Source organism: Tachysurus fulvidraco, chromosome 26, assembly GCF_022655615.1.
Source record: "Tachysurus fulvidraco isolate hzauxx_2018 chromosome 26, HZAU_PFXX_2.0, whole genome shotgun sequence".
Taxonomy (NCBI): Eukaryota; Metazoa; Chordata; class Actinopteri; order Siluriformes; family Bagridae; genus Tachysurus; species Tachysurus fulvidraco.
In genome coordinates, this window is record NC_062543.1 from 7805744 (window position 1) to 7819251 (window position 13508).

Genomic DNA, 13508 nt, shown 5'->3' on the forward strand with positions numbered 1-13508 from the left:
CCCACTGCACCAGCATGCCATCTATTTAGTGTTAACCTTGTGTAGACTGTTGTGTATAAAACTTCAGATGGTTCACAAACTCTTATTACAATGGCTGAGTGCTTGTGACAACAAGAACAACAAATTAGTCATTCATTCTGGGAAAATGAGCAACATGTCACCGTACAGAAACAAAATACAGACATCATTTTCAAGCAAAATGACACTCATAATAAAAGGTCAGACCTTGATTGTTAATCTAGTAGAATAGCTTAAGGTTCTTTTTAACCTTATTACTAAGAATCTAGAATCCTTATATACTGTAAGGGGCCATGAACCCTTAACTATACAAACTGTTTTGAAAACGGCTTCAAAAACCCTGTTCCACATGTTGATTACAACTTCTAGATGTAACTGAATTTTATGCATCTGTTCACAATGCAACCAAGAAAAAAATATGCTGAATCTTGTGCATGTAGAGTCTCTGTTATACAAATGTGCCATCTGGTGGTGAACAAACCCGAGTTAGATCTTGATCTGAAGGTTTCCTGATGCTTTAATGACAATGGATATCAGTGATCTTTTGTTGTTATTGTCTGACAGGCAAATGAGCCTGTTTTGCTTTTTTCTTTTTGCCAAAACACAACAGTATTTACTTTGCTTGTTTTGTTCATTTAATTAATTTAGAATGTTTTACCATTTATTTAGTAAGAAGCGTACCAAAGCAGAAAGCCACAGTAAAAATGGTGCAGTGGCGCCGCCTACTGGACGTGTTATAATCCTTAGATAATCGTAATCCAAATGTTTACAAAGTAAAGTGCGTTGCTTCCCAGACTCCCAGGGTTCATCCTAAACTCCGTGCCAAATCTATTTTGTTTTCATGCATCCTCTCATTTTAACTGCAGTCTGTTGAAGCAGTTTGTTATTTTATACTCTCATAGGCAGGCATTTTATTAATAACAATAATTAATTAATTTGATCAATTATTTAATTTGCATGTGTTTTCTTTCTTTCTTTCTTTCTTTCTTTCTTTCTTTCTTTCTTTCTTTCTTTCTTTCTTTCTTTCATAGCCTAACCTGCAGTAAACTTTGTACTGTTCAAACTGTTGTTTAAATCACCTTCATTCCAGGGATGAGTAGCTGTGAGTGCCAGACTGTGTGCACTGTCTTACAGCCAGTCATTCGCACCACTATAAACTCGTCTGAGCTGTAACTGTGCCAAATAATATATTTTGGTCCAAGGCCATTTTTTTCCAGCCCATTATGATTAAAAATAGCCTAATTTGCGGGAAACATTTCAGTCGGGAAACACTATCACTGGGGTAAAACATTCCACGCACCAGAGTGTGTGTGTGTGTGTGTGTGTGTGTGTGTGTGTGTGTGTGTGTGTGTGTGTGTGTGAGTGTGTGAGTGAGTGAGTGTGTGTGCAGTCGGGTAATAATAGGTAGCATTGCACTGTTCAAAAGTGGGCGTGGCCGGGAGTCCCCATTGGATCGGCGCACTCACGGACCGCGAGAGTATCGGAAATAAACCGCGCAAGTTCAATAAGATTGCGCGTGTATAAATACCACCGACAAGGACGCGCACGCACACTGAGTGCACAAGTCGAACAGCGTTTTCCTCAATAGCGACCTCATGTTCCAAAGTGTCGCTTTAGTCTTTTGTGTGAATGGACACGGGCAGTTTGTTTTAACTCGAACCGGTGATTTCTGTTAGATTTATCACGTGCAATTACCTGATTTTGTTCAAATCTTCTGATTTTGTTCAAATCTTCTGATTTTGTATTTCTATTTGAACGTAAGTAGAGGATTAAGTTTTGGTATTTTGTCTGACAGTATTTGTGTCACCAGTAACCATGATTTTCACCACACATTTCATCTTGGCCACTGTTTTGTTCGCTGGACATCTGAAATGCAATAGTGTGGATTTGGACGAGACTGAGACAAGACCGGTCAAAGTTTCTTTAAGGAGAAATGGCTTCTGGGGACAAGAGAACTGGGAGGTTTTCCAGATTAAGGCGTTCGGGCAGGTTTTCATGCTGTACCTGAAGCCGGATGACAGTTTCATGGCTCCTACGTTACACGTTCAGCGCGTAAAGGTGAAACATCTCTCGGCTGTTACGAACGTCTCCGGGCATGAACGCGTCCTAGAGGATGTACTGCCTGATCCCAGAGACAGCGAGCACGATCTCAGGAGCTGTTTCCACACGGGAACAGTAAATAAGGACGAGGAGTCGCTGGTCTCCGTCAGTCTCTGTCGTGGCATCCGGGGAACTTTCGTAACGCGCGGTCAAGAATACTTCATTGAACCGGTCGGTGCGCGTAATGGAGACGCCAGGAGCACTTTCTCTCAGCCTCACGTAGTTAAAAGGCGCGTGTTCTCCAGAAAGCCCGGGGTCGAGGCAGAGGAAGAGGATAACAGTTACGTGATGCAGACTACAGAATATGAACAAAAAGAGCAAAAACGTGAACGGAGATTCGTGTCAGCAGCCCGGTTCATCGAGACCCTGGTGGTGGCGGACGCTTCCATGACGCGTTTCTATGGAGATGAGATCAAGGTAATGTAGCAGTTCTTTTCTAATAATAAATCGTTTAATAACATAATAACCTGCACCCAGCTGCGCTAAGACGCCTTCCTTTTATCAGCTACTGTTAAAGCATTAAACTGGTGTAATCCATGTAATATTAACACTGATTTTAAGTTGGATTAAGTCGCTTGACGGAAAAAATAGTGCCGTGGGCTGCGCATATGTGAACCGTTACCGTAAAATTCTGTTTAAAAGTCGTATTAACAATAAACACGTCTTCATGTTTTCCGTTTCAACTGAGAAATGACACAGATTCCAAGAAACGATTCGTTCCGCGTGGGCGGAAGCAAAGGGCAATGCGTAATGGAGACGAAGCTCGCGCGTGGAAACCGGGCAGAACCTATGATACATATCACAAACAGCATACCGTAACTAAAACACTTCCACATTAATGTGCTTGTCCTGTGAGTTTCATATCCGTTTGCCCATATGTTTTTTTTTTATTATTATAATTTGAGTGGCACAGTGTTACAATCCCGAATGCACACTTCTACCACACACTATAGTTTTAGAACCATTATAACCCTCCAGTCTGGGGAATAAAAGTCAACTTGTCCTGCTCATCCGCTTTGTGCCAGGTCTAATGCTCGTTCCCTGACTGTTTACTGAAACTGCTGTGACCACACGATCCACTCTTGTTTATCATCTCAGACTTTGCACACAAAGTATGTGATCACAAATGTTTACCATGCTTCTAGTTTTGTTGATAGTGTTTTTTACCGTCATTATGTCTCCCTGTAAACAGAGGATGCAGGGAAGAATTCTTTTCAAAGTAGGCTGTTGATACTTCCAAATAGTGTGCAGACAACTTAAGATGATTGCTGGATAAAAATAATTGCTTATATGGTGCCCTTAGTTTCCCTTAAGAGATAACATTAAGAACATTACATGATTACGTTACATGATAATTGGAGGGTCACCTTGTTGTCATTCAATCATTCCCAACAGTGAATGGGTTATATTGGGAAAACATTCTCAAATCGCTTTATCTTTAGTATGTTATATTCTGCTCAGGGTTGTGGGGAGCCTCACATCTCAGGAACACAGACAATGTATTAGGAATACAAAAAGGATGCAAAGCTATTCAGCTGTGCCTTGCACACACATTCACTCATTAATTCACAGCCAGAGCAATTTAGCATAGCCAATAAATCTACCAGCATGTTTTAGGTAGGTGGAAGGAAACTGGAGAACCTGGAGGAATCCCACATGGACACAAAAAGAACATGCTCAATAACAATGCTTCTCATTTCAGATTCTTGTCAGAATCAGTCTCTTAAACTGTGTTATTGTTAAATGTGAGATCTGCTGTGATATGATAAAGAAACACAAAAACTCAAGATACCTATGAAATAAAAATGCTGGCATTAGAGACTGGAGTTAGATACAGCACCATCTGGAAGAGAGGGGAAGCCAAGAGGAGTTTGTTTTTGAGCCATTTCCACCCATTTTATTGACAGAAAAAAAAACAAAAAACAGATGAGTTATATCTAAATATTTGACTTCAAGAGGCTTGTAGATTTTAGTGGCTGTACTGATACTGATCAGCTGTACATTACTTGAACCTTCAAAAAACTAAATTGTAACTGAACTATTATCATTTTCTGCTTTTTCTCTGTAGCACTACCTGTTAACCGTAATGGGGATGGCTGCAAAACTGTTCGGCCACCCTAGCATTAAGAACGCAGTGAATCTAGTAGTGGTCAAGATGTTGGTGGTGGAGGATGAGGATGTTGGACCCGGAGTGTCCAGAAATGGCGGAATGGCCCTACGCAACTTCTGCAACTGGCAACAGCTCTTTAACCCAGCGAGTCCACGCCACCCTGAGCACTACGACACAGCCATCTTGTTCACTAGGGAGGTGAGCCATTCTCTCTTTTTTTAAATGTGCCACATGTGAAATATTAGTTTGAAAGGTTTTTCACTTTAACATGAACCCATATTGTGTATTTACCCAAATGTCAATGATGTGTCAATTCATTAATCTTCAGTAACCACTTTATCCTAGCCAGCCCACCAGAATACCCTGCACACACATTCACAATTTAGAGTAGCTGATAAACCCGGCATGACTTGGCATAAAACAGGCATGCATTTGAGTTGTATGAAAAAAACTAGAGAACTCTGAGAAAGCCAACATGGAGACTGTGAGAATCCAAGGTCCACAGAAATGGTGACCCTGGTGCTGTGAAGCACTAGCCTCTGTGCCACCATACTGCCCTAATTCCTCGATTACTCTCTTTATCTGGTAGGCAGTAATGCTGTGGACTAATTTATCACAAGTACATTATATGTTAGGAGGGACAATAAATAGCAGCATTATTAGTAGTATTGTGATACTAAACAAATGTATCATAAACAATGGATAGCTGCACTCATCCTAAACATTTTATTAATTGCAATCATATGATCGCTAAGATACTCAAATACAGGAAAATATTTTGCAGAATTTTGACCACATGGCTCATCAGACACCCCTTTCTTAGGTCAAAATAATGTAGCATGAGTGAGACTTTACTTCTGCCAAGTACAGAAGGTTACTAGCACAATAGCTGAACCTAAAGCTGATGTTTGGCCAGACACCCTGTTGTTAAAAACAACAGAATTCACATTTGACTCAGTTGCATGTGCCAGATGTCTAGCAGATTCAAAGCTGTCCCTACTTTTACTTTTTCTGCGGAGTCCTCCTTAACGGGCAAGGTTGCTCAAGTCACTGGGGGCACACGTGTGAGATAGGACCTGGTTTTGGAAGACTGCAGACCAGCCATCACACAGTTAAATATCCTCCCTCGGTCTTTTTAGTCTGCCAATGTATTTGCTTCATTTTACGATGGAAACACTGACAAATATGTTTTGCTGGCAAGAGCCTACTTGGGGGGAAAAGGTCTGTCTGGAACTAATGGAGCGATGTCTGGATATCAGTGTTTGAAATCTGTCCCTCCTCTCCTCTTTCTCCAGCATGTTTCTTTTCAATCCTCTGGTTGTTTCTTAACCTGTCCATCTTCCTTTTGAATAACGTATCCACTCTGTCTCTTTATTTGTGCTTTTGGTTTGCCCTTCCAGGATATATGTGGACATCAGCATTGTGACACCCTTGGTGTAGCTGATGTGGGAACCATGTGTGACCCCAAAAGAAGCTGTTCAGTCATTGAGGACAACGGCCTTCAGGCAGCCTTCACTGTGTCACATGAGCTCGGTACAGGTCACATACATACAGACACATGCACACACACAAATGCCACCAAATTCCACCCCATGCCTCCGTCTGACATCTCACGCCCGCTGAGTGTCTGGACCAGAGTGGACGGCCCAAATTTAGACTTAGCCATTCATTAACGTGTCTCTAACAGTCTCAGCTTCACTTGAACAGTTTCCATGATCATATTTGCACCATTACAGAATGACCAAGCTGTAATGGCTTAAGGGAATATTTTTATTCCATTAGATCACCTTAATTGCAAAGCTGTTGGATTTAAGTTCCCAGTAAGTATGTCTGAGATAATTATGTGCGCATAAAAAAAACGTATTTCCAAACAACAGGCGGTTTCAGTAGGAGCTGTGCTAAACAGGCAGTTTATGTGGTTGTGAGATATGCCTCGGACACAGATTGCTGCTTTAAAATTCATACAAAAAAATCCATATTCATACATCGCAGTGTCACAAAACTTAGACATAAACTGTTTCTCTTCTCTTTGTCTCCTCCTAGGCCATGTACTAAGCATGCCACACGATGACTCCAAAACCTGTGAGAAATTCTTTGGTGAAATCGATGGACACCACTTAATGGCTCCCTTCTTTGTCCACCTCAATGAGACACTTCCCTGGTCACCATGTAGTGCTCTTTACATCACAGAGTTCTTCGACAATGGGCACGGTATGACCTCATACTGATCTCATCATATTTACATACAATTTCACAGACTTCAGCCAGTGTAGATAAGCATTATGCAAAACAAATTAGTCTCAATTTTTTTTTTTTGGTCTTTGCATGTCTAAATGCAGCTTGTGCTAATACGCTAACTGAAAACAATGAAAGTTACAGGAGTGAAGAAAAGGAAAATAGACTGCTGTGACATAATTGGAAGAAAGTAATGGACCAAAAACATGACAATTTAGAATTGGAAATGCACACTGGGGAATGATTTATGTTTGAAAGGGGGATATTGAAGAGATACAGAGATATGACTCTGTTTTTACTTGATGAATACATCTTTAATAGGGTGACCGTTAAGGGGTTAGAACGCTATGAGCAATTTCTGTTTTTTTATGGTATAGTAAAATGCTAGATTATTTAAGTGGACTGAGAAACAGCGTTCTAAGTATGTGTGAAAAATAGGTCTATTTTAAAATGATATGGCTCCTTTATTGGATCCGGACCAAAAAACACTATCATGCAGTAACCATTTCAAGACCGTTCTCCTAAACCTGAGGGTAGCTCCCAAAACCTGAAGTTGTCATTATTTAGTTAAAGGAAACCTGCCACACAAAACAAGCAGCGCAGTGGAAATCTATAAAATGGAGGTCTCTGTTTTACAAGTTTAATCACACTTTTTTTCATACGTCTATTCTGCCTTTACTTGCTCCCTTACCACTAATAACAGACCTGAAAAACCACACTGTGTAATTTTGCTGAGAATGTAAAAACTAACCACCTATGTTCACTATGCCCTCTTTTTTCATTTCTTTCTCTCTGGGTGTTTTTTTTTTTTGCCCTCACCACAGTGTAATGTAGTCAGGTGACAGACACATGCCAGGCATGTCTGATATTGTTGCAGGAATCTTTTCAAGGTTTCCCATGTTTACTGTCTGTACAATCTCCTAAAGGAGTACCTCGTACTCCAGTCTAGCATTCCCACATTGCTAGAAAAAGAGATCAGCGCATTAAAAAATAGCTAACATATTTTTGCCCGAGATTGATTTATCTGTCCGAATTTCAGTCTGAGCTCCGCTTCCTTGTGTCATCCTCGGTGACTCACACATTCTAGCTTTAATAGCTGTTTTCCTGCACTCAAACGCTGCTATTGGCAGGAACAGGCTGCTTCTACTGAACTTGGTGTCACCACAGGTACAAAGAACACTAATAAAACGGCAAGCTTTAAATTTGTAAAATTGTATTATTTATACGAGCTGTAAAATGACTGGTGAAAAGAGCCGAGTTTACTGAAGAATCCAAGTACAAGTACAGAGACTGGCAGTTTAAACCCTCTAGAAAATAGCATTTGATTATATATGAGATATACGTGAGATATGATGGAATTGTGTTATTTAGAGCTGTGTAATCGGCTGACGTACGTTCACCTGGAGCTGCATCATTATAGGTTACACCATGGAAATTTCCAGCTGAGACCATTTTGACGCACATCATGAAAATACTTCCCTCAAGCTACAATTCTGCACACCTGTTTACTCCGATTAAGACGTTTCAGCGAACCTAACTTACAGATGCTAGTGCCGCTGTGATTTCAGTGAATGGTGGATAAAAGAACAGACCAGCTGAACCGTAAAATTAAGTCTTCTGCTTTGTGTATAATGGCATGTGTAGTTTATTGAGACATCAGTATAAATTTTTTAAGTGTTCATATTGTGTGTGTGTGTGTGTGTGTGTGTGTGTGTGTGTACTTTCTGTCTTTAGGTGACTGTTTACTGGACATGCCAGACCAGACTATTCCCTTAAAGGATGAGCCGCTGGGCTACGTGTTTGGTCTGGACCGTCAGTGCCAGCAAGCATTCGGGGAGGAGTTTTCCCGCTGCCCAAATGCCCCAGAGGACCAAGCGTGCATCCAGTTATGGTGTCGTGAGGAGGGCAAAATACAGTGCACTACCCGTAACGGGAGCCTTCCCTGGGCCGATGGCACACCCTGTGGTGAAGACTGGAGCTGCCATAGGGGTGTGTGTCTCTCAAGCATATTGGCAGAAAAACAAGAGGAGGTATGTGCAACATGAGCCTAACTTGTATACGACTCATTTTGATTCAACTGAACAAAAATTCTAGTAATTGCTAAATTATTGGCTTGTAGACACAAATCCCTATATGACAATGCTGTCGTTTTGTAACTGTATTGTTATTACTACTCTGATTCTTCAGTGTCTGTAAAGGCACCACAAGCTCTTTTACTGATTTCAAATGCTACATCAAATTAAGATCACAGTTTGCCCAGTCAGATATATCTAGCATGACGTTTAGGTGTTTGGACAATGAGTCAGACTTTTCAATTTTAGAAGTCCGACTGCTGCCATTGGAGCCCTTCTGGGGCTTTCTAAGAACTTTCTCAAAAATAGTCAAACTACTTAAAATCTGGTTCATGACTGACAGATAATCCTGGAGCCAGAGAGATAGAGAAAAGGGATGTGGTAGCATAGTGCTTAAGGTGTTGGCCTACCAATTGGAAGGTTGTGAGTCCGATTCCTACGTCCACCAAGCTGCCACTGCTGGGCCCCTGAGCAAGGCCCTTAACCCTCAATTGCTCAGTTGTATAAACATGAGATAAAATGTAATATGCTCTGGATAAGGGCATATGCTAAATGCTGTAAATGTAAATATATATGTGTGTTCCTAATAAAATGGACAGTAAGTGTAGATGTCAATAGACAGGCATGTAAAGTTGATGACTAAGCTTTTCACATGTCACTTACCTAATTATAGCTTCCCAGATGCATTATTTATTTTCTCGTGTTTCAGGAACCAGTCAATGGTAGCTGGGGTCCGTGGGGTACCTGGGGTCCATGCTCTCGGACCTGCGGCGGTGGTGTTGAGTTTTCTCGTCGTGAGTGCACAGATCCAGTGCCACAAAATGGAGGATCCTACTGCGTGGGTCAGAGAGTAAAATACCAATCCTGCAACATTCAGACCTGCCCAGAAAATCATGGTAGCATTTTATAAACACAATACTCCTACTCTCTTGAAAAAAAAAATGTAGAAATGCTTTGAGGTACTATATTATATATTTTGTTTGGGGTTTATTGGCTTATTAATAGGCTTTTTAATTCGACAGGTAAGAGCTTCAGAGAGGAACAGTGTGAGAAATACAACAGTGATCGTTACTTGGACATGCATGGCAAAATAAAGCAGTGGATCCCAAAGTATGCTGGTGTTTCACCCAGGGATCGATGCAAACTTTTCTGCAGAGCCAAACACAGCAATGAATTTAAAGTCTTTGAAGCCAAGGTGTAGATTTGTCATTAATATTGATTACATTTTTTAAATGTTTTAATACATGAAAAACATTGACCAAAACTTTACATCTGAATCTTTCTTGTGATTCCTTTCTTTCTAAAGCATCGATGATATTTTTGCACTCTGTCAAACTAATAGAGTCTAGTACTCTATTTCCGTAATAGTGATATTGCACAGATTGCAGTTGTTTGTTTTTTGTATTTTTAAGTGTGAACACTTAAAGGCATCTGTTGTTGATCAGGTTGTGGATGGTACAGCCTGTGGTCCAGATACCACGTCTATTTGCGTCCAGGGACAATGCATCAAGGCTGGCTGTGACCACATCATAGGCTCCAATCGTAAGCTGGACAAGTGTGGTGTCTGTGGTGGAGATGGGGCAAGTTGCAGAAAAATTAGTGGCACTCTAAACAAAGCTATGTAAGTGTGGAAAATCTCTTCAAATATTGCAAGATTCGAACACATTCGATAGATAATCAAGTCTACACATCTATAAAATGCCATCTTTTTCCACCCATAATGTGAAATGACATCATATAAAAATGAAATGAAAACCAACCAGAAATATTTTTACAGAAAAATACAAAATATAAAAAAGTTAATCGGATCAATTAATCGGATCACATGTTCCACTTTTACGTTAATCGGATCAATTAATCGGATCGCGTACCTGAGCACCAGTTTTATGATTAGGGATGTGGCTATGTTCAAGTTCAAATCTCATGTTCAACAGTAATCATCCTACAGCTGAAATTATTCTTATTAGCCCCAAATAAAGATCAGCTTTTACTATGGGATTCTCTTCACATTCTCTTCTTGGTTTCATCAGACTGTCAATCAGGAGAGGGTTATATATATCAACCCAAACCATGAGACAAAATGTGCGATGTTTTGATGAGACCAATTCTGAAAGGTTTAGTAATTCTTTAATTAAAAAGTAAAAATAGTACTAATTGTAAATGTGCCAAGCAGATCTATTTATTTATATATGTTGTAATTTCACATTGGAAAAGGTGTAAAAAGTTCTGTCATGATTTATCTTGGTACTGGTATGAAGTTCTTTTACAAAATGTATAATATTTTTACAGCTTTGGATACAATGATATAATTACCATTCCTGCTGGGGCCACCAACATCGATGTCAAGCAGCGTAGCCACCATGGCATCAAGCATGATGGTAATTACCTGGCAGTAAAGGCAGAGGATGAAACCTACATTCTAAATGGGAATTATTCAGTGTCCACCGCTGAACAGGACATTTCAGTACGTGGTGCTGTCCTTCGATACAGTGGCTCCTCCACTACCCTGGAGCGGCTTCTCAGCTTCCATGTACTCCAGCAAACCATCACCATCCAGCTGCTGTCAACAGTAGGTGACACCTCACCTCCCAGGGTTAAATACACCTTCTACCTGCCTCGTGACCTTCCCTTCAGCAAGCCAGATGCAGAGAGGAGCCTTTTACCACATGTCATCCAGCCATTCGGGGGAGCCGAATGGGTCCTGGGTGAATGGTCCGAGTGCTCAAAGAGCTGTGGTGCCGGCTGGTCCAGGAGGAGTGTTGAGTGTCAGGACAGAACAGGATCCCTGTCGTTCTCATGCAACATTGAACTGCGGCCAACCGACATCCGACCGTGTGGTGACATGCCCTGTCCTCTATGGCAGATGGGACAATGGTCAGCCTGCTCTCGGACTTGCGGCACCGGTGAGCGGCAGCGCAGTGTACTGTGCATAGACTACACGGGCAAGACTGTGGAGCCTGGGAAGTGCAACCCAGATAAGAGGCCAGAGCCGGTTTCTTCAGATTGCTTTTACCAGGACTGCTAAAACAGAATGATCCCTGCAACAAAGAAAAGGGTCAAGTGTTGGCAGAGGTTTAAGATCCACAGGGCAGGTAATGGATGAGAGAGAGAGCTATTAACTCAACAGTCTTCCTTTTAAACAGGAAGCTGACCATGCTTCAAAAGAATTTGTACCATACAAAATGGGTACAGAAATCACCTGTCAAGCCTAATAACGGCATTATACCTGAGGTTTCATCTATATGATTAATTCTCATTCTTATTTGTATTCTATTTTATATTTTAAACATTTAAACACTATTTAACACATTTTCCTGCCCCACTGAGATCTACCTCAAACCATAAGAATGTTGTAATACTAAAGGAAAGGATTCTGTTTTAAACTTTTACTACAATGGAATGTTACTTTTGCAAAAACCTGCTGAATTTTATTCAGATAATACTGGTCAAATACCTCCGTTTTTAATGCATTTCAGAACACATCAGACTGATATATTATTTAACTGAGTGGAAATGTCAAGCTACCTGAGACATGAACATATCGACTTAACAAGTCGGAGTGTTCCTCTCTTTAGGCTTAGTTCAAATCCATCTGCCTTTTTAGTAGATACAGTAATTCTTCATACACATGCTTATGCACATGTTTAATTTATTTGTCAGTTTGTATTCTATAAAAAAGTGTTTATTATTTGTTAACACTTCTCATAATTTAATGCTGGGTATTATGATAATATTATGAAAAATATTTCAGATTTATGCATTTCAACACTGGAATTTAGTACAGTCCTAAGCCACATAGGGATAAACAAACATTATATAGGCCAATGTGAGAGCTGTTGAATAGTGAGGGCATTTAATGTCTTAGTATCTGCTTTTAACGTTTGTCTGCTTTCTTTTCAAATTATCGAGCTGCTTTGTAGTTTGTAACGGATAACTGGCTCAATGTAGACAATAAATTGTTTTTTTTCTTTTTTTAATATAGCCAAGCCATCATACTGTTGTAAACAACCGTGTTAAGATACGGCATTGATCTTTTCTAATGCCACCTTTCACTGTGTTTTATATCACTATACTGTTACACAAAACATACGAACGTATACATAAATGCGAATCCCTCTTGAGAAAAGTATTTTGTATAAGTAGAAAAGGAAAATCCGAGACTAGTCTTATGAAGTAGTGTAGAGCAAAGAGACTGCTCAACTGAATAAAAGAAAAAAAATCTAAATCTGTAAAAATAGGTTCTAAATCTGTGAGCTAAAATATAGTGTATTAAACCAGTAATAAAGTCAAGGATAGACAGTATGTATTAAATTAAATTATACAACAGTTTGATTGGAGTTCAACAGCAGTGGTACATTGCACTGTGTGTATTCTAGCAATCGTTTGTTAACTAAACCTGTTACTACGGGCTGTAAGTTTCACGTTGACATGCAGCAGTTTATCCAGCTGTGGCTTCCTGGTGAACAATTTTCGTTGACGTAACAAAAATAAAATATTTGGCCATATTTTGCCTGAAATGTCAGTTACTCAATATGAATTGCTTGTTTATAGAACTGTTGCATAAAAGCAATATCACAATTGTGCTGTTGTACCGAATATCAGCACGACTGTGATTACTTTCAGCTCGATCACAGCTGTGTTGATATTCACTATAACACTCATGCACAAGTGATATTTCTTAAAAGTTTTCCTCTCTCTGGACTGACCCCAAAAAAAAAAACTAAAAAAAAAACTTAAAAAAAAAAAAAACGACTGCATAAAACTCCTTTTTCAACGTGTTAGTCCCAAGATTTGCATTCATTCTGAATATGATATTCTGAAATTATGTAGATCTGAAACTAAAGCATTCTATCTATCCCTTCAGTGAAGGTCTTTATGATGCTATTGTTATAGCTTCCTTTTTAAGGTATTTATTTTTTTTCTAACTTAAAACACCCACTTGTGTTTTATTCCTTGTTGCTGTTGTCTGTCCT

General features: G+C 39.9%; 1 protein-coding gene across 1 annotated transcript; it reads left to right on the forward strand.

Moving 5' to 3' along the window:
* The first annotated feature begins 1376 nt into the window (after positions 1-1376).
* adamts8a (ADAM metallopeptidase with thrombospondin type 1 motif, 8a) lies at positions 1377-12512 on the forward strand. Its single transcript, XM_027165414.2, has 9 exons — positions 1377-2535; positions 4187-4426; positions 5629-5761; positions 6272-6439; positions 8198-8493; positions 9245-9431; positions 9558-9730; positions 9981-10156; positions 10825-12512. The coding sequence occupies exons 1-9, from the start codon at positions 1834-1836 to the stop codon at positions 11558-11560; spliced, it is 2811 nt and encodes a 936-aa protein (XP_027021215.1). The 5' UTR covers positions 1377-1833; the 3' UTR covers positions 11561-12512.
* The last annotated feature ends 996 nt before the right edge of the window (positions 12513-13508 follow it).